This window comes from Anas acuta, chromosome 11, assembly GCF_963932015.1.
Source record: "Anas acuta chromosome 11, bAnaAcu1.1, whole genome shotgun sequence".
Taxonomy (NCBI): domain Eukaryota; kingdom Metazoa; phylum Chordata; class Aves; order Anseriformes; family Anatidae; genus Anas; species Anas acuta.
Window position 1 is genome coordinate 19,578,233 of NC_088989.1, and position 20,173 is coordinate 19,598,405.

Below are 20,173 nucleotides of genomic sequence, written 5' to 3' on the forward strand. Positions count from 1 at the left end.
GTAACGCTCACATGGGAAAATCCAACAATGAACCAGTGGTATACCAAGAAGGCCAGAAGGAAAGGGAATTATTTTCACTTTTGCGTTTATGAAGAACCTATTATATTCAAACCGTCAACAATGCTATTTAAGAATGTCGTTTTGAATAAATTATTAACAGAAACCCTCAAACCACTCTTGACTATTTCTGTAGTTCACTTGCATAACCTGCTCTTGTATCTCAACCTCATTAGCTTTCAGCATTTCAAATATACCTTTCTGAAGATTCATATCCAGTTTCATATGATCTAATTACAGATTTACCATGTTTTATTTCTATTTCAAGATGATAAATGGGCTTTATATGGGCACATGTACACTTGTGGTGCTCTCTGAATAGCTTTCACGTACACTTCTCTGCAACTATGGCAGACTTACCTCAAAAATTATTAATTAGTACAGCAATATGTGACTGTTCTGCCTACCCGGTGCTCTTCGTTGTCTCACTGATGAAGACATCCATCATGGAGATGGTACATCTCCTTAGATACAGCAGAGAGGACAAATATCTCAGCATAATAGATGCCAGATGTGATAGAGAACACTAAGTAAAACACTAAGTAAAAACTTTTCAGAAAGAAATACACATAGTAATATATGTAGTATCCAAAGGTGTAAAACACAAAGGTTTCCTAATTTCATTGACCTGAATCACTGGACTGGTAAAAGATGTAGTAGTGCCCTTTGTGCCCATCATAATGAGATATGATGATTTACTCCACCTGATAAAATTCAACTGTGAATATACACATTTCAAATATTAACTGGTACTACTGGTCTCTTCTTGGTCTGCAAAGGTATTTGTTTAACTTGTAGTAAGCTGCATGATGTAAGAGGTTCATGATACTTGGATTTACTGAGAGAAACATGAGGCCTGGCATAACTTAACAGGTGAATCTTTCCCAACGGCTGTGTTCTGCCAGTAAAAAGCAAGTGCTGTTTTTTTTGTTTTGTTTTTGTTTTGTTTTGTTTTGTTTTTCCCTCACAAGATAATGTAAAACAAGCAAATATATTCCTGAAAAAAAAAAAAAAAAATTGATCATATATCTGTTGGTGATACCCAGCTGATAGTAAAGGTGATACGCTGTGGCAATGCCAGACAAATACACTGGCACACTAAAATAACGAGTACCATGCTGAACAACAAGGCTTGATCCCAGAGCCCCTTTTCTCCCTCTTGACCTCAACAGAACTTTTAGTTACTAAAACAGGTCCCAAAGCTCTGCTGCTAAACGAATTCCTTCTGTGTACTGCATTAGTGTTTATCTTCCTTTATCAGCAATTTCAGAGCACATGCCTACATACCATATTAACATTTGTCCCAGTAAATTACTCAGCCTTCAGAACAGCAACTCGTCCACAGACATCATGCTTTGCAAAAAGTAGCCTGTTAGGCTCTGAGACAGTGCAAGCTCTCAGGGATTTGACAGCCAATTCCTAGAAAATTAATTTGCTATAATTTAATCTTATACTGTATTTTATAAAACTGTTCTTTTAAGCTCTATTTTAGGCCTTAGAGCCTGACTCAGCAAACATCCAGCATTACTCTCCTGACACTGAGGTGAACGGGAGCTTACTCATGTGAGAAGCAGTGCTTGGCTGTAGACGTGACTGCAGCAATTGGGATTTTGATTTTCCACGGAGAGAAAAGAGGTTCACAGCCATTTTAACCCAGGAACATATGCGGTGGGATTTCCAAAGCTGTTTAGCATGCAATGGTCTAACCAAAAGTCAGGAGCAATTTCTGGTCTTGTAGCTGTTCATACAGAAACTAGAGCAATGCTTAACTCTTTTGAAAGCCATGCATATCAACTAAAGCTGAAGTTTAAACAAAATTCTGAAGTAACATACAAATCCTCCATAAGGTAAGCTGCCTAAACTAAAGCAAATTAAAACCAGCAAGAAGATAGGGCTTTTTTTCAGGGTTCTAGGCAAGGCACCTGACATACCTAAGACTCCTTTGCATATGTGAAAGAAAGAATGCATAAACTAAGTATCAGAATTTCATTTAACCAGGCATTTTAAATAGAACTATGCAGCAGTGTGTGTTCTGGGAAATACATGGCAACCCGCCCAGGATGACAGAGAGCCCGAGGGCAGCTGCAGACCTGAAGGCCAGCCAGGGCCTCCATGGCCAGAGTGGTCAGTGCGACTACCAGCCATTTGCTAGCTGCACCTTCAACACTTCGCTAGTTAAAATAAACCCAACGCTTTAATTCAGGTGACGTGGACAAACTTCATTTTGTTCATGCTGTCCCAATGAAGCTCCAGGCAACTCTTAAAGTAGAAGCTTCCTACTTCTCATCCCCCGTTGTGCCAATTTATTCTTCTTTAAAATAATAATAATAATAAAACAGCTCTTTGATCGCTACCTTTTTGACATTGCTGGAAAAGGCCGTTTTGGGCAGCCAGAACAATCTTGTAATGCTTTTTGTAGGCTGAGTGGGAAGCAAAAGACAAGCTTCGAAAGTGGCTATTAGGTTGTGTTCATGTGCCAAAATGGCATTATTCTGGCAGTCAAACTAGATGCATTTAAGATGTTTGTCTTGCTGCTCTTTCCTTATCTTTGCTGTGGATTTGTCATTTAAAAGCACAAAAGGTTTAAAAGTTGAAAAAGCAAATCTGAAATCAAATTTAAGCAGGAACATTCCAAATAACTTGCCTAAAATTGATTTTCCTAGGGTTTATGATGTCATTACTAGTGCATAATAATGGAGATACTAATTTCTTTTCAGTAAGAAACACATCAGTCTCCAGTAATTTTTAGCCTATTTTCAAATTGCTCCAAATATGCTAAGACCTGCTAACTTCACATTTATGCAACTACATGTAATTTGTTCCAAACTAACAGAGAACCCCAAAATATTTCTTAGTAACACATTATGTTGAGCTGCAGAGGAGCACAGACAAGTAACAGGACCAAAAATACCAAGTAACATTCCCCGTCATTGGTAACCGAATGATGCTCTTGAGATTGCACATTGTTATGTATGTTATGTTACGCTTTGGCAAATTGCTATTTGCTTCAACTGATTTGGATGTCTGCAAATTGACAAACATTTACTGCACACAATTTATGAAGCAGATTTCCATTTACCAAAGAACTGTAAAAAACATAATCGTTTTACATTTTGAGACAGGGATTAAATGTCTCCATAAACACACTGAATGGCTTTGATGTTCATACACCTGGAGTCTGTGGTTCTTTGAATCTACAACACTTGACACATGCTACTGAATTTCTGCTATTCCTCTGCAAAGTCTTAGATGAAACTTTGTTTTCATTCTGGTACATACTCCTAAGCAAAATTAGCATTATATTTATGCTTAACATTATGCTTTAAGATTATCATTTAAAAATTATATTGCATGTATCAAGATGCTACATTTACTGCAACTCATACATAAAAGAGTAAGAAAATGAGAACTGGTACTAGTGGCATTCATTTCCAAAGCTACTTAAGTTGTTATATGGGAAGTAATACATTTACTCTTTCTCTCCAGGCAGGCTTTATATCATTGTACAAGCCCAACATAAAGCATTGATATTGTTTCCTGGCTTGTGGCATATCAACACAAAATGAGAACTCACAGCCTTGCTCTCCTTGAAAGGGAAAACTTCACCTAAGGAGTGAAAGTTTCAAGTCCACACTGGCTGGTTTTCCCCAAGATGCTCCACAGTTCATCGAACACCAGTCCTCAGGAAGGCTCCGCTGCACAGCAGGTTTGCCCTGTATGCCCACCCTCCCATGGTAAACACACCAGATTTTTACACAAATACACTCGCTGAGCTTCCTTAAGCCATCCACAGAAGGACTAACTCCCTCAGCAGTGCAAAACTTTCTTTACTCTAGGGAGCCTACCTGCAACAACGATCAGAAAAGCTGCAATATAACAAGGTTTTAAGCAAAGGTTCTGGGGAATGCTCCAGCGTCTTTGTAGCCCTGTCCCATTTCCATTCTGATACATATTCCTTTGCAGAGCACTAGCAGATTTGTGAGCAGGAAACTTTCCAGGAGTTAAATTCAGCTTTGAGTACATGCTCTGCTCTCAGTAATCTCTATGGAAACTGGACAAAAACATCTGTGTATATACTGGCCACTGATGTTTAAATTTCAGTATTCCTGTTCCCTGAAGAGCTGTGGCACAAGCAAGACGCGGGACTGAATCTGTTGCGCTGCTCTCAGCAGGCATTTTGCCACTGACTGCCGTGGGAACGCAAGGGGGCCGGTGCAGCTGAACCTCACTTGCTGCGAGCCGTGTTTTGCATTTAAAGTGAACGGTCCTGCTTTGAGCTGAACTTAGCTCCAAGAACGCAATGAAGCACAAAATTGAAAAAGAACAACAGCAAAAAAAAAATAAGCAGCAGACAGCTGTTTTAGACTGTGACCATCAGCAGTCAGATGGGCTGAAAACACGACGCATTCCTGCTCACTGCTGAATTCAGTGTAAGCACTGTTCAGAAACACGCTCCACACACCACACCTTCTTGAAATCTACTTTTCTCTATAACGTCATTTGCCAACCCTCTCTCTGCGTGAAAATGCACAAAAAATATTCTGAGCAGCGTTTGTAGCAGCAACTTGGGTTCAGGGGAAGTTGCTGTTGCCGCAGCACAAAACAACTCCGCTCCTTCTGCCTCCTCTTGGACCGCTGCTGGCAGCAAAAGCAAACGAACAAAAAGCTGTCAGCCCCTCCCTGAGGAAAGCCTCCCAGGAAAGGGCAGAGGCTTGAGGAGGTAAAAACTTCAAGGCTTGGCTTGTCGTTCCTTTAACACAAGACGTAACAACATCTCCGATTACAAGTAACATGCTGAATTGGTAACTTCCTCCTATCCTTTACTTTTGAAGCATAAAGGAGCAATTATGGTTACTGCTTACTACAGCTGTTTGAGTATTTTTTCAAATAGCATTGAAGTAATCTAATTTCAGCAAGAGCAATACTTTTTTAAAATGAAAAAACCTAGCAGTATTATAAAAAGTGATATAAATTGTATATTGGACTCAAGTAGTTGGAGAGTTGGTGAGCAGCCTGGCAGTTATCTTGCAGATTAGTTATACACACAGTGTAACAGCTTTATTTATATCTTCAGGCTGCTCGTTCCCCTACACTCCCTCTCTTTCCCTTTTGTAAATCACAAGCACTCCTTCATAGGAGGCTGCTCAGCACAACACCACCATGGACCCAGGCCAAGCAGCGAGTGCCTGACCTCACCGGACCACTCCAGGGCACTTCCAGCAAAGCACGCACAGCCCCAGTGGCCCAGTGCTCCACCTGTCCTTGACTACTGCGGGCAGCTGATGCAACTCAGGAGCTGCCCTGGTTTGTGAATGGGACCAGAGCACACTGCCAGGGACAAGCACAGTGAAACACAGGGCTTTACACCATTTCCTCAACACTACTCTGCACATTTAAACTCACGGCTTCTGCTGGATGTCTCACAGAACCACCCTACTAGCACCCTTTTTCCTACCTACTCTATGGATGATATAGCTTGCAAACATCACAAGTGAATTTGAAACATCTATTTTAGAGTAATACCTACAGCACCCAGCAAGGACAATGGACCACACTGAGCTTGAAAATCAAAAGACTACGATCACTTCACATTACCTGAGAATGAACTCAGATTTTTTCTCAGTTACAGTGAGCAGTGACTATGCAGGAGTGAAATAAAGCTGATCAGAAACCGAGTTATGTAAGAAGGGAAATCAGGTAACTTCTGCTGAGAAAAAGTGAAACTAAAAATGAAATACAAGAAAAAAAAAACAAACCCACAGAAGAGTAATCAAATGACGTTACTCAAGTTTATGACAGCAGCATTCTAGAAACTGCAAGCTGTACACAGATATGTTTATTCACAATAGCTTATATCACAAGAGCTAGTACTCTGACACACACTCAGAAAAATCATGGTGCACTGTCCCTTAGCTGCTATGCTATACCACTGCCAAGCTGCAAAGTAGCACAGCATGTTCAAGATATACGTCTTGCCTTAAAGAAGCAATTTTCTTAAAATACTAAATCACTGAGGAAGACTCCGTGCAATTACAATTTACCAGACTTCCACCGAGTATATTGCAAAGATCATTGATACATACTTCCAACAGTGTGTAAGTCAATACATGGAAAAAGAAGAGCAAAAAGGATGGCTGCAGTGGTTCCTGTACAATTATGTATCAGAAGTAACTCAAACGGTCAGCCAGATGCATGGGAATGAAATCCAACAAACACAAACCACACTTCGATCACATCTTCCCAACAAATTCCTGGTCCTGTTCTGACCACGTCTTCCAGAACAACTTTCATTCCCCTTCCTCTTGCAGATATAAGCTACTCATTTTCATTATTGTGTTACATATTACATTTAAAATATTAATGAGGAGTGTAAATGACATTTTAACCAAAGAGTTCAAGCCACTTTCTAAAGTTAACTAATTAGATGTTACTACATACTATTGGTAAGATGGATCAGTATTACGGCCTTGGCTTAGTATCAATTTGTTACTGCTACATTCTGTACTGCACGCACAAGAGTTAAACCAAACCAGATCACAGAGGGGTTAACTGATTTGACAAAAACTCAGGAGGAAATGAGGAACAAAACCAGCAACAAAATCTTGCAGTCCCATCTCTTCTTCCTCTTCATTAATCTGTGTGTTTAACCAGTATGTCTGAAAATATAGATGTCTTCATACTGGTGAAGTATTTAACGCGGAGTTCTGACTATAATAATTTACACAGCAACTTCAAATCCAGACTACCTTTATGCTCCGTCATTCTACAAAGCACAATAGATAGTTGCAGCACATTAGTGTAGGCCTGTAATTTACTGTGCATTTCAGCTAGAAGATTGGGTACAGTGCAACAAGAGATGAAAATGCTGAAGAACCAAGGAGAGCAGAAAGAAAAGTATAGCTTGCTGCCAGCCACCTCCCTCCCCAATATTATTTTTTATTTATTTTATTATTTTTATTTTTTATTTACAGAATTTAACATTACAAAATCCAGCCTGGTGAAATCACCATAAAGCACTCTAATGAATGCCTGTGGTCAACTAAATGCTGAGGACATGTCTTCCAACAGTACAGCTCCTTCCAACATGACGCCAGCCAACTGCTCGAAGGGCAGCACATTAGTCACTGAGTCCTTGTTACTCATTTTCATTTTATCAACACTGTGAGCCTCTCAGTAGTGCTCAGCTTTCATTGCTTAGTCCACAAGACCTTTTAAGGCCACAGCTATAGGTATGATGAAAGGAATGACAAAGTGACGCACTTGGTGGATGAGGGAAAGGCTGTGGATGTGGTCTACCTTGACTTCAGCAAGGCTTTTGACACCGTCTCCCACAGCATTCTCCTCAAGAAACTGGCTGCTCTTGGCTTGGACTGGCGCACGCTTCATTGGGTTAGAAACTGGCTGGATAGCCGGGCCCAAAGAGTCGTGGTGAATGGAGTCAAATCCAGTTGGAGGCAGGTCACTAGTGGCGTCCCCCAGGGCTCGGTGCTGGGGCCGGTCCTCTTTAATAACTTCATCGATGATCTGGATGAGGGGATCGAGTGCACCCTCAGTAAGTTTGCAGATGGCACCAAGCTAGGTGCGTGTGTCGATCTGCTCGAGGGCAGGAAGGCTCTGCAGGAGGATCTGGATAGGCTGCACCGATGGGCTGAGGCCAACTGCATGAAGTTCAACAAGGCCAAGTGCCGGGTCCTGCACCTGGGGCGCAATAACCCCAAGCAGAGCTACAGGCTGGAGATGAGTGGTTGGAGAGCTGTCAGGCAGAGAAGGACCTGGGAGTGATGGTGGACAGTCGGCTGAATATGAGCCAGCAGTGTGCTCAGGTGGCCAAGAAGGCCAACAGCATCCTGGCTTGTATCAGAAACACTGTGACCAGCCGGGCTAGGGAGGTGATCGTCCCCCTGTACTCGGCTCTGGTGAGGCCGCACCTCGAGTACTGTGTTCAGTTTTGGGCCCCTCACTACAAGAAGGACATCGAGGTGCTTGAGTGGGTCCAGAGAAGGGCGACGAAGCTGGTGAGGGGCCTGGAGAACAAGTCCTACGAGGAGCGGCTGAGGGAGCTGGGCTTGTTCAGCCTAGAGAAGAGGAGGCTCAGGGGTGACCTTATTGCTCTGTATAAGTACATTAAAGGAGGCTGTAGCGAGGTGGGGGTTGGCCTGTTCTCCCACGTGCCTGGTGACAGGATGAGGGAGAATGGGCTAAAGTTACACCAGGGGAGGTTTAGGTTGGATGTTAGGAAGAACTTCTTCACTGAGAGGGTTGTTAGGCATTGGAACAGGCTGCCCAGGGAAGTGGTGGAGTCACCATCCCTGGATGTCTTTAAAAGACATTTAGATGTTGAACTTAGCGATATGGTTTAGTGGAGGACTTGTTAGTGTTAGGTCAGAGGTTGGACTCGGTGATCTTGGAGGTCTCTTCCAACCTAGACAATTCTGTGATTCTGTGATTCTGCGAATGGGTAAGTTTCAATGAATATATCCGTGCCACTAGTAATGGGGGATAGCTTTCAATAGTAATAGTATGGGAGTAGAACTACAGGAAACTGTAAGTGCTGCCATGGGGTGATATACAGCTGTGGTGAAAAAGTGTTAGCACTTCTGAAACAGTTTGTAAAGTGTTAGAAGTACAAGTTGAAGACAAAGTCAATGCAGAAAGTGAGGAACTTCAGAACAGCCTTTCTTTGCTGAGTAAAGCAGATTCTGAAGAATTATAATGCATTATTTCTCCTAATCCTTTGGAAACCCAGAGAATTGCTTAGGCAGGGCTCCTCCAAATTAATCAAATATTTTACAGATGTTTCATCTTCACAGTTCTAGTATGTCTTTTGCAGGACTCAGAAATTATTATTTTCCAAAGACACTGTCTTAACATCCTGCTGTATTCTGAAGTTTTATCATAAAGTTCTACCTTCCCTTCCATATTAGGATAGACTGACTGGAGAATGTGAACCCTTACACATAGCAGCAAATAATTTTCCCCAGCTAACACAACACTTAGCACCTGAAAAATGCAGACAGTTTCTGAGAGGTGATGTATGGCTTTAGGGTCATGAGACTGACTCAGTCTAACGGACAGATAGGAAACTCTCCTGCAGAACTGATGATGAAATGTTCCCCACAGCTGACGCCTGTTGAGAGCTATTAGCTTGTAGCCATGGTACACTGACACTGCAGTTGTGATTAAATTCAACATAAGCCCACGCTTGCAAGTGATTTAAATTTTCTTAAATACTCACACTTTGATTTATCATTGCTAGATCACCATGTTAGAGAGGGTTTTACTTTCTAAAGACTCGGAGTCTTCTGCTAATATTCATGATTTACTTCAAAAGGTATAAAGAATATTTCTGAACTGAATTGTTTAAAAAATAACTAGTAACTCATAGTTGGATTCTTTATGAGTTTAATGCAGTTAACCAATATTTGCTGGTTATAACTGGCAAATTACTGCACACATATAAAAAGCAAAAGGGAACCATTATTGTTGAGTGGAAGATATGTGAAAACATTCATAGAAATACAGTCAAAAATAAGGTCTCTTTACAGAACTAGGGAATTAAACATTTTTTCTTGGACTCAAGAAGAAACACAACTACTTTCTCAGCTGAACTCAAATGAACAATTGTAACATCTTACAATTAAAGAGGTTAGGTGACTCTTAACAGGAGGATGTCAATGTGTTGATGGAAAAATCTGTCTGAGAACAAGAGCTTGACTCAACTAACCAAATAGCAAGAAACAACATTTAGAAACTGAAACTAAGCAAACAGAGTGGAAATACATGTGATTTTTATTTTTATTTTTTTATTAATGAAACAATCAACCATTGTAACAACTCACTAGTTAATTGTTGACTTTTTCTCACGAGTTGATGTGCTTTAATTCAGCTTGTTTGTTTTGATGTAAAAAAAAGTTGATTGATATTCTATTTAAGAGTACAGAATACAGCCAACCACCATTTTGGCATCAAAAATCTGTGAATTTATAGGATCTTCTCAGAACTAGTCTGAACATTTCAAGATCACCTCACGTATCTAACCAAGAGCAAGCCTACCATTTTAGAACAAATGTCCTGTGTTCAGCTGTAAGGAAATGGTGTTCTCATCTTTCTCAGATCTTCTGTAACACTCACCATTTTTCTGACTTCCAGTATTAAAGCAAAACTGAAAGGCCTTGTCTCCAGACCAGAAATTAAGCAAGTTTTTAGAATGATTAATCCCTAGTCAGCAACTAAATGTAGACTACAGGCTTTAGTGTTTCATACACAAAAGGTAGGGATGAATGAGTTGAAACTGCTGAGAGATTGCCCACGGACTTCTTCTCTAGCTAGATTACACAAAGTGGGAAAGCAGCATTCGGTTATTTGGTCCTTCTGTGGATTGCTTTGGATGGTACTTTTGTGATGTACGTTTCTGAAGTGATGATGGAAAAATATTCAATAGCTCTACAATTTTACCAACCTTCTTTCACTTAGCATTCATCCAGGTATCCAGCAGGATTCCTCACTGTGACAGCATTCTTTAATTCCACAAGAAACACTTCTGGGATAGGAGCTCATACACCATATGTATAGAAGTCTGTAAGGAGCTGGATGTGATCCTCCTCCCAATTAATTCCAGCCAATAAATTGAAAGTCTTAGCTTAAAAAAAATACAGTAGATAACACTTCTAATTTTACATTCCTTAGCAACTGCTGTAATTGTACATAAGTGTATTTAATAATCACGAATGGAGAGAAAGAAAGTCACAGATGGACAGCACTGTGGCCCAGGAGATACTCCCATTGTTCAGACACAGGCTGTACAACAACAGAAGGACAAACCCTTTCACTTCCCCCTCCTGCCCTGATCCAGAGACTTTGATGAAATTTCAATATAAGGGACTAAATATTGCTCAGGCTCTGGCTATTTGCATTGTATGCCTGAATAACCATCACTGGCTGTTTCATGTGCTCCCACGTTATTCTGTGTTCATCCAAGACCATAATGGAAAACATTTGCAGTCTTTGTTGTATCTGGCATCAGAATGCTGAAGACTTTACAGTACCCACTGCTAGAAATTTACAATGAGATACTGTTCTACACCATATTAGTAATAATAAAGATCTGAGCTGAAAGGGTAAATCATAACCACATGGCTCACATTTAATGAGTATATTTTTATACGCATGAACAATCACAAATGCATACTACAATCACTCATACTACATGTGCAAATCCCACGAAAACCAAAGACATCATCTAGTCAACTGAAATTACTATTCTGTCCACACACTGTGTAGACATAATGTCACTGTGCAAAAGGAACACAGAAGATTGTGTTGTTTTTTTTTTGTTTTTTGTTTTTTTTGGTAATGGGTATTAACTATCTTTTTTTTAAGTCATTATAATTTGGACATATAAAATTCAGTCTTTCCAGACCAATGAATGGCACATATGCCATAGGAACAATGTTCCTGCCAATTTTCACATTTCCACCACTTACCATTGAGATGTTAACAACAAAGAAAGGAGGTTTAACAAAAAAATCACAACTAATGATTCACAGCACAAATATCTCACTTTTTTTCCCCACTTGTTACATCCTTTGAGTCTGCCAGACAAAAACTTTCAGGAACAATGCTCTTCCTGAGGGTAAATGTATTGTAGTTTTTGCTAAAATAGGAAAATTCAATTAAATCCATAAGCAACTAATTAAAGACAAAAAGGCAACCATAACTGCAAGTGCTCTCACATAGCTCTAAGGGATCACATTAATAACTGCAAATACAAAATTTAAAACTATTTTTTTTTTTTAATTATTTGTGTTTTTCCTGTCAGAATACAATCTTGCTTAACTTTAGGCCTGTCTTGACTACTTACTAGAACTAATGGATAAAACAGCTGAGTATCTTGTTAAATAGAAACCACAGTGAAAGTGACCATCCTCACATCTGCTCAGGACTGCAAGTACAATACTAAGTCATGGCCTGAACAGGAGAAGGAGGTACCCATGTTTTTCAGGGATCTGCCTGAGAAGCAGTGAGGAGAGGCACTCCACTTACTCCTGGCTGGGCATCCTTCACACATCTTCAGCCTCTTACATCAACTAGAAAAAAGCAGGAGCTCAACAAGGAGTTTTCACTCTCTGAGACCATGAGAAAATTATCTCCTCATGTGCTGGATGTAAACACCCCCCACCCTCCCTGCTGGAATTCCAGCTATGGAGAGTACCCAAAAAAAAAAAAAAAAGGCAACAATAAATGAGGAACTGCTTCAGTACGGCTGAATCATCCTCGGTGAGCTTGGTCACCACTGTCTACCCTTCTGTGATTTTTTTCAGAAGTGGTTGAGCTATTCAGCCATTACATGGAGGATAAATCCAAGTTGTATCTCCTGTTATTATGACATTTCCATCAGAAACACGGGTGCAGTGGCAATTGTTTTATAAATCCTGTGTATTAATTAGTGCATCTGGAAAGAATAGAGTGAATTTAGCCAGTCAGATTGCACTGGACTAACTATACATGTTCATAATTTAGGAAGCCTTGTTTTGAAGTATACTCACTGATCTGCAGATGATGTCAGTTAAGGCCTACAATATTTTTCATGTTTAGCACTTACATTGTTGCAAGTAAAATTACACATAATTTGCCTAACACAGTAATTAAAAGCAGGTTCATTTTCTGGAAAAAAAATAAATAGAGAACTTATGAAATTTCCTTAAAATCTTTTTGCCAATATAATCTATATGAAAGGTATTTCAGTGCAATGAACAGCTAGATAATGCCCCCAGAACAGATCGTGGATGATGCCCTAAATAGATTGTGCACACTCTTATTGTTTTCAAATAAAAATCTGGAAAGGAATTACTATTTATATCACTCGGCAAGTCTAGGATTTTCTAATATACACACACATTGCAGATAAAATGGCTACTGTCAAAAATCCAGTTGATTTCCAAGAGTTAGCTCACCTACATCACAAAAAAATAAAAAACAAACAACAACAAAAAAAAAACATCTAGGTCTACAGGGCACCTTTATCTCACACTTTTAATATCACAAGCTTGGTTTAATATAAACGTTTTGAGGAACCAAAAGACATTTTAGATATATGGAACTTCTGATGAACAGGAAAACAAGTCAAAACAACTAGAAAGTTAGTGCCGTTTAGCTAATGGAGTTCTGCTCATTGGAATCATGCTGTAATAAAATACCACTAGTGGGGTTTTATATTTGCTGTGACGGAACTTGCATGTTTTGGAAGTCTTGTAAAATGCTGCTAATAAAGCTCCAAGCAAAAAGATCGTTTGCTTTTGAAAGTGAAAGTACACTGTCATAATGGGAGGCCAGCGAGCGAGGGCCTGAGCAGTGCTCCTGCACAGAGCACGACTCCCAGCAGCTCTGCATAAGCCTGCGGTGCAGCTCTAAAGTGCAACCCAAATTCTTGGAGGCAGATCGGAGCTAGCTTTCAGCGTGGGGCAGTCGCGCAGCTCCAGGCATCGAGTATTTACTCAGAGCCCTTGTGCAATTGCACAGCTGTACAAACTGCACCTCGGCTGCAGCCCATGCTTGCTTTATTACAGGCTGTCATACACAGGACAGCTATCCAGGCCGTAAAAATACCATTAGTTTTCACTGTGGCTATGTTATCTGAGAACTGAAGCAAACACATACTATACTAACCTCCCTCCCTACCACTTGCCCCTTCCAAGCGTGACAAGGAGCCACGTAGCACTTCTCAGTTAACCCAGTGCCTGCCACAGCTCCCCGAATGGCCCAGCCTGCCCACGGTGCTGAGCCAGCCCCGTGGTACTGGATGTGGCTGGCACGTTGGGAAAGGATGAAGGCTTCCACCTCATTGCACGGAGGCCACAGAACTGCCATCAGCCGCCTGACGTCTAGAAAGGTAGCAGAGCTGGACCTCCTGTGTTGACAAAGGGCTCTGCACTGCTATTGCTGGTGTCCCGAGGCAGGTATCTCTGGTACAAAGCCAACAAACAGTTCAGCAGCTGGGCATGAGGACTGCGCAACTGTAACAGCTCTGCTGGAATAACATGATCAAAAGAACTTAGGTGGATATGTTCACTCGTTCACTGGAAAACGTATATTGATCACAAAGAGGAAAATGTATTAAGGTGCTATTGAAAATTATGGGGTTTAGAGAGTCTTATAATTCATCTGGAACATTTTTTCTCCTCACCAATTTTTCTCCATACATAGCTACACTGCCTTGATCATTTTTTCATGACATTTTTATCTATTTCCTCCACTGCAGAGCTATTTAGCAATAAGGAAAAAGCAGCGGGTCAGTTAATCAAGGCTCACGTTGCGTGCAGAACTGATTTTTTGTTGCCTGAAAAATGGCATTGCTTTAACTGCCCGATTAAACTCCAGCACCTGCTAAGGGTGCAGTCCTGCTATAACTGAACTTAACGGGCACCTGGATGTTTGTAGGACTGCTTAACAAATGCAGTCTAGCTAAAAGGTTTGGGCTGCTGAAGAGCACTCATTAATTTATACTCTTTTTCAAACATGCATCTTTAAACTAAATGTGAATTCACAACATTTTATCCTCTTACTTGTAAACCCCTCTGAAATTACAGGAATCTTTATATACAGCACCCTTACGTGATCTATACTTACTTATACCAGTTGAACAAACAACATATTTGTAGGCCAGCTCCTATGTTACTGTCCACACCTAGTGTTACTGAAACTCGTATTTTCTAAAGCATTCTTTAATTTGAGGTCTGAGCTGACACATCAAGACTTCGATGTACAGGCCAGTTAGGCACTCGTTATACCTAAACTCTTATCTGCATAAAATGGACTAATCGGTGCTTGTCACAGCTGGACTCAAAGTGCATCTGTTAAATGCTGTTTCAAACTGAAACCTCAGGGTTTTCTAACCAGCACATTTAAATACAAGGCATCCAGGCACTGTAAACCTAGAGGTGTCTAACAGTCATGCTGAGTCCTACAGCAAAGAACTGATCAGAAAAGAAAAGGACATTCAAAGTCAGCTTTGTAGACCTAAGTGTTGTATTAACATCCTCTGAAAGACAGTTTGCTACTTAGGCAGTGCTCCAGAAGAGGACAGAAGACTTGAAAATACTTGAGTGAGGAAGCTGATGCACTTCTTGCATGCAAATCCACAGACTAGCCTGTAGTTTACCAAGAGACTGCAGCATCAAGTGCTTTTCCTGGGGATGTCAGCATTTGAATTCCACCTTAGAAAATTAAGGGTGAACTTCAATTTAAACGTAAACTTACTGGGGAGGAGGGGAGGTTGGAAATCAATACTTTTAATTTACAGCAAATACAAGCATTCAACACTCTAGCATATTTTCTTTGCAAGATAAAACTGCAGATAAAACTGCATTTGAAAATCTGCCATATAAATTGAGCGTATTCTTTTAACAAATAGTTGTGAAGTATTCCTGCAGATGTGATTGATACTGCAAAGGCCCGAGACTCTCTGAGGTCAAATGAAATTTTGATGGCATACTAAAACTAATATATTTTCTATTCGGAATCACAGATTCTTTCTCAGAGCACAAATGGATGTGGGAAGGTAAGACGAGCAGTCTACGTAGCCGTGCCAAAGGACCAAGAACACAACACTGACTGGCAGCACAAAAACCGACTCGCTTTACCTTCTGGCCAGACTCCCTGTACTCTGGAAGCTGCTGTTAAAAATCACCGGGGGATCACACAATTGTATGAGACAACAAACTCAGCGTGAGTACTGGGACAAGTGTGCCACGCATTGCTATCTCTATGCAGTCCTGGATATTTTTTTAGAAATGCATTTAAATATATTTTTTGAACTGATATCATCTGAACTGACAAAAGTCTCTTAAGTTCTCTGAACTGTTTTCAACTTTCAGAATAAGTAATACTATGTTACAGAAAGGAAGATTAAAGTGACATTGATTTCAGCCCGAACAGAAGAAGGCTTTTAACAGCTTTATCACAAGTTCAAAACTTTTTCATGTTCCACACTAGCAAATATATTTTTAAGTAGGTGTTTTGGTTTGTTTAGGTTATTTTCCTTCTAAAGTAAACAATTCCCACTAACTTGTCTGTATGGACAGTTTATCCAGAATAATTAGCATGCTTTATGGGCTCTATAAAAACACTTCTCAAGAACCTCTTTTTTTTTTTCTCTTTTTTTTTTTTTTCCTTTTTTTTTTTTTTTTCCCCTGGAATAAAGCGTCCATAAGGAAACACTTCCCAGTACAGGTATTAGTATGGCTTATTCACAATAGTTGCTCTGGTCAACCTCTCAGTATAACTGAGTCTATAACGTTGACAAACTCTTCAGAAACAACTAGAAATAATTGTAAATATTAACTGTTTATTTATCAAAAAAACTTATTTACCTTGTTCTATCTAAATTCTTCATATTCAATGAAATCTTTTCTGTGCAAGGTACAATTAACATTAGTAACTCCCTCCATTGTTATAGTACTAAGGGGAACTGCATGGTGTTTTAAGAATTAACCTAATCTTTAAGATTTACCCAAATTTGGGCACAGCTAGTGATAAAGATGTACAAGAGAAGAACTAGACACTGCCATGCAAAACTAGACCTATGTAAAAAAGAGGCAATGCTGAACACTCCAGAAGGAGAATCACATCTCTCCAAACACAGTGTTTTTAGTTTTGCAATATAACAGAAAAGTGCATTTCTTAATCCAGATGGAGTTCATTCTGTGCATCAAGGCACTATGATTAAAACCCATCATAATTTTATGCTGATACAGTAACTGCATTAACAATTTCTAGTTAACTAAACCTTTTATAATTTTACTAAGACATTTACTTCAGCTATGCCTGTGGCAGAAAGTTTTAAAGTTTAAATCTACATGGAGTAGAAAAATAAATATTAAAAATACTTGTTATTCTTGCATCAAGTGATTGTACGATCCCTCCCTAAAACCACAGGTGCATGTTTTAAATACTGGTAACAAAATATCCACTGCAGAGAAAATAAATAACTCACCTTCCTTCACCTACAGCTGTACCTAATAACCCACAACGGATTTGTAGTTGAACAAACTTGTACAAACAGACTTTCCTTGCCTTGAATATTAGGTTCTGTAAACTCCTGTAGTAGCTGAGTTTGGCTCGCTAATAAATATGACTTCTTCCTAATCATGACATCTTCCTACCATTATTATTTTGCATTCACAAACTGTCTGCAAAAATACCGTAACTGCTTTCAACTGCAGAAAAGGTGCACAGGAGAAGAGGGTGCCCCTAAAACGGGTGGCTCCTAAACCACGTGCAACTTCACAGATTATGAGCAACATCATCACTGAGATGTAGACAAGAAGGTGCCGTTCACAACACAGAAGCAGAACATGCTTTTGCCAAACCATGCCCCTGAGCTGGTGAACTATCTTCTCCCACCCCACCTAAAGCAAGCCTGCCCGGTACGTGGCCTGGAAGACACGTGTAGCTCGCAGCACTGCCTGCACAAAGCAATTTGGCTGGCCAGGCCTGCAGAAGACATAGCAGAGGAGCTACTTGGGAACCTGCCGATTCTCAGCTTCTTTGTCAATCAGCATGTGCTACAACTCCCTCCTTCTCCTCGTCAGAGGTGGGTTCTGTGCACTATGAAAGCCACAGCTGCCATCCAATTTTAAGGGGTATTTCAGGAGATACCAGACAACACTTCGGAGGTCATAGCAGGAGGATGCAGAGGACAGCAAGCACAGGAGCTGGGATTACTGAAGCTAGTATATGGTCAGCTCCACAAAGACAAGTCTGAGTCTTGAATGGTTTATCCGCCCATTTGAGTCCGACACCTTATTCAAGACTTTCAGGTAGTCCCCAGCAATATCCCTAGTGAGAATGGGCTGCGCAGACTCAGCAATTAGAGTCACTGGAGACCACTGTAATCCTGTAAATACAGGCCATAAGACTGTGTTTGACCTAAGTGATGTCTTCAGTAGATTTCCACTCATCAGTCTCGCAGAGGATGACAAGTCCATGACCACTGCAACAGGAACACCCGTGAGTACTGTGCTACAGAAACGTTCTGCCAGCTTAACTAACCACAGGGGAGGAAAAGTAACAGCAGGGACAAGCATGATTCCTTGGGAATCCAAGAGTAAGCGTTTCAAAGTGTCCCAACTCCATGCATTTCTTTGGCAAAGAATGTACAGTCTTCACGAGCGGAGGAGTCTGACAACCCTGCTGTCTGCTGTGGGATTTTTTTTCCTTTTGCCTATAAGATCATCTCCATTCTCGCCGGAGCTTGGAGCTGCTCGTCTCAAGCTGCTCAGGCACATAGAAAGCACAGAAACGATTGAAACTCAATCTAATGAGAAGTCACAAACAGCACTCTGTGAACATACCAGTGGCTCCTTCGTTCAATCCACTTCATAAACAGCATCTAAGGGTCTCTGATGATGGGTAACATATGGAGTCATAACAAAGGGCCTCTGAAGGCATTCACAGGAAAGGAACAGAGCCAATGATGAAAAAGTCTTTCCTCTTTCTCTTTATAGATCAACACCACCACATGGGCAAGATTACCAGTGACGACTGATCCACAGAATTAACAGAGATGCCTAAACTTTGTCTCTCACAGGAAACCTATCAGCCATCTATATCAATTCAGCAGTGTATTCTAACGCAGTCACTTCACTACGTACAGGCCCAAACCAGAATGATGACAGGCAGCCAGGAAACAGAGGAGTGCTCTGAGGTACAGCCTTCCCCTGCCACACAAAAGTTTAGATATGACAATGAGCAACCACGTAGAAGCTTCTCAGAGTTAAGGAATGAATTCTACAGAAAGATCAAACACTGCTTCACAAGAGAAATCCTCACTAATAAAAATTTCCCTGATGAGTGAAATCTGAAAGCCCCTGAGAACCCCGGCTCCCTCCCTCTGGCACTAGTTTGAGGAAACATCACAGAGCAGTGATTTCCAAACTGTAGTCAAGGGCGCATCAGCAAACTGCTGAGTACACTGTGGTGGTCTGGAAAGCGCTCATCCGTCACGTGGTGGTGGTTCCATCTCCCTGTTTCCAACTTCTAATTGCATTAAACAAGTTTAACTCACATTTAGTACTTCTAATTTACCCTCAAAACCACTGAAGTTGCCACAGAGATGCTACCCACCATTAGATTGCAGGGAGACAGTGACTGCTGTGTAACTGAAACTGTGAAAAATATTTCTTTAAATATTTGGAAACTAGTGCCAGAAAGGAAGCAGGAAAACACCTTATCCTTTTCCACAAAACCAAAATAGGAATGACATTTGTTTTCTGAATTGCACACTGTGTGCCATGTTAAAGAGACAAGCATGATTACAGAATTAAAAAGTTGGGCAAGCCTCCTTGTGCAGCTTTGCACACTTGCTTATTTTTGGTTGCAGTAGAGTATCCACATAAACATTAACACTGTCAGTGCTTTGTGAGACTAGGAGACAGACAGGACAGTTCTACATGACTAAATCCTGATTTACATTTTTCATTGTTGAATATGTATTTGTTCATGTAATACCAAGCAAATCAAATAGGCACATATACAAGGGGTTTCCTACTTCATCAGTCAACATACTTCTCCAATACAACCATGAGGTTTCCCCTCGAACAGAAGTCTCCTCCTTCTCAGTTTTGTTTACATTAAAATACGTCTCTGGGTGCTACCTTGTGGCTAAGCAAAAAGCATACGCACCCTGTTTTTAAGGCAGTGTGATGGATTTATGACCCCACTCTCCCTTTATAAATGAACCACCTTTCCTTGTGCGTGCGGAAGATGGTCACCGAGCTGCTCACAGAACGATCATCGTCTTGCTCAGTTACGGCTGATCGCTTTTCATCAGTTTTAATCAACATTACCCACTGTATCGAGGCAGCTTAACTCCTTGTCTTGCTTAGGTTTTTCAGGAATCCATGAAGTGTGAAAGTCTTCATTTTTATCAAGTACTTTAGTGTCCCGAGTCTCAAGCACACACCTACTGAAGTTTCTCTTCAGCCTCTCAGTCAGTTCCACCTGTACCTCAGTGTTAGCGCAGGCCGGCGCGCCTTGTTCGAGCCTGATGTCCAGAACCACAAACGCAGAGCACCCCACTGCCAACACGGGCACGGAACTGCGCATTTCCCTGTTTCAC

The 20,173-nt window shown here is 40.7% G+C and overlaps 1 protein-coding gene across 3 annotated transcripts in view; it reads right to left on the reverse strand.

Moving 5' to 3' along the window:
* Nucleotides 1-20,173, reverse strand: part of PHF2 (PHD finger protein 2) — a 95,662-nt gene that overhangs the window by 73,425 nt on the left and 2,064 nt on the right. The window contains exon 1 of one of the 3 annotated variants that reach the window (XM_068694088.1): nucleotides 12,100-12,128. The exons of the other annotated variants lie outside the window; for them this stretch is intronic. Coding sequence (XP_068550189.1) covers nucleotides 12,100-12,113 — 14 coding nt within the window. The 5' untranslated portion in view covers nucleotides 12,114-12,128. Of the gene's footprint in view, nucleotides 1-12,099; nucleotides 12,129-20,173 lie in introns of those variants that run through there. 3 annotated transcript variants of the gene reach the window in all.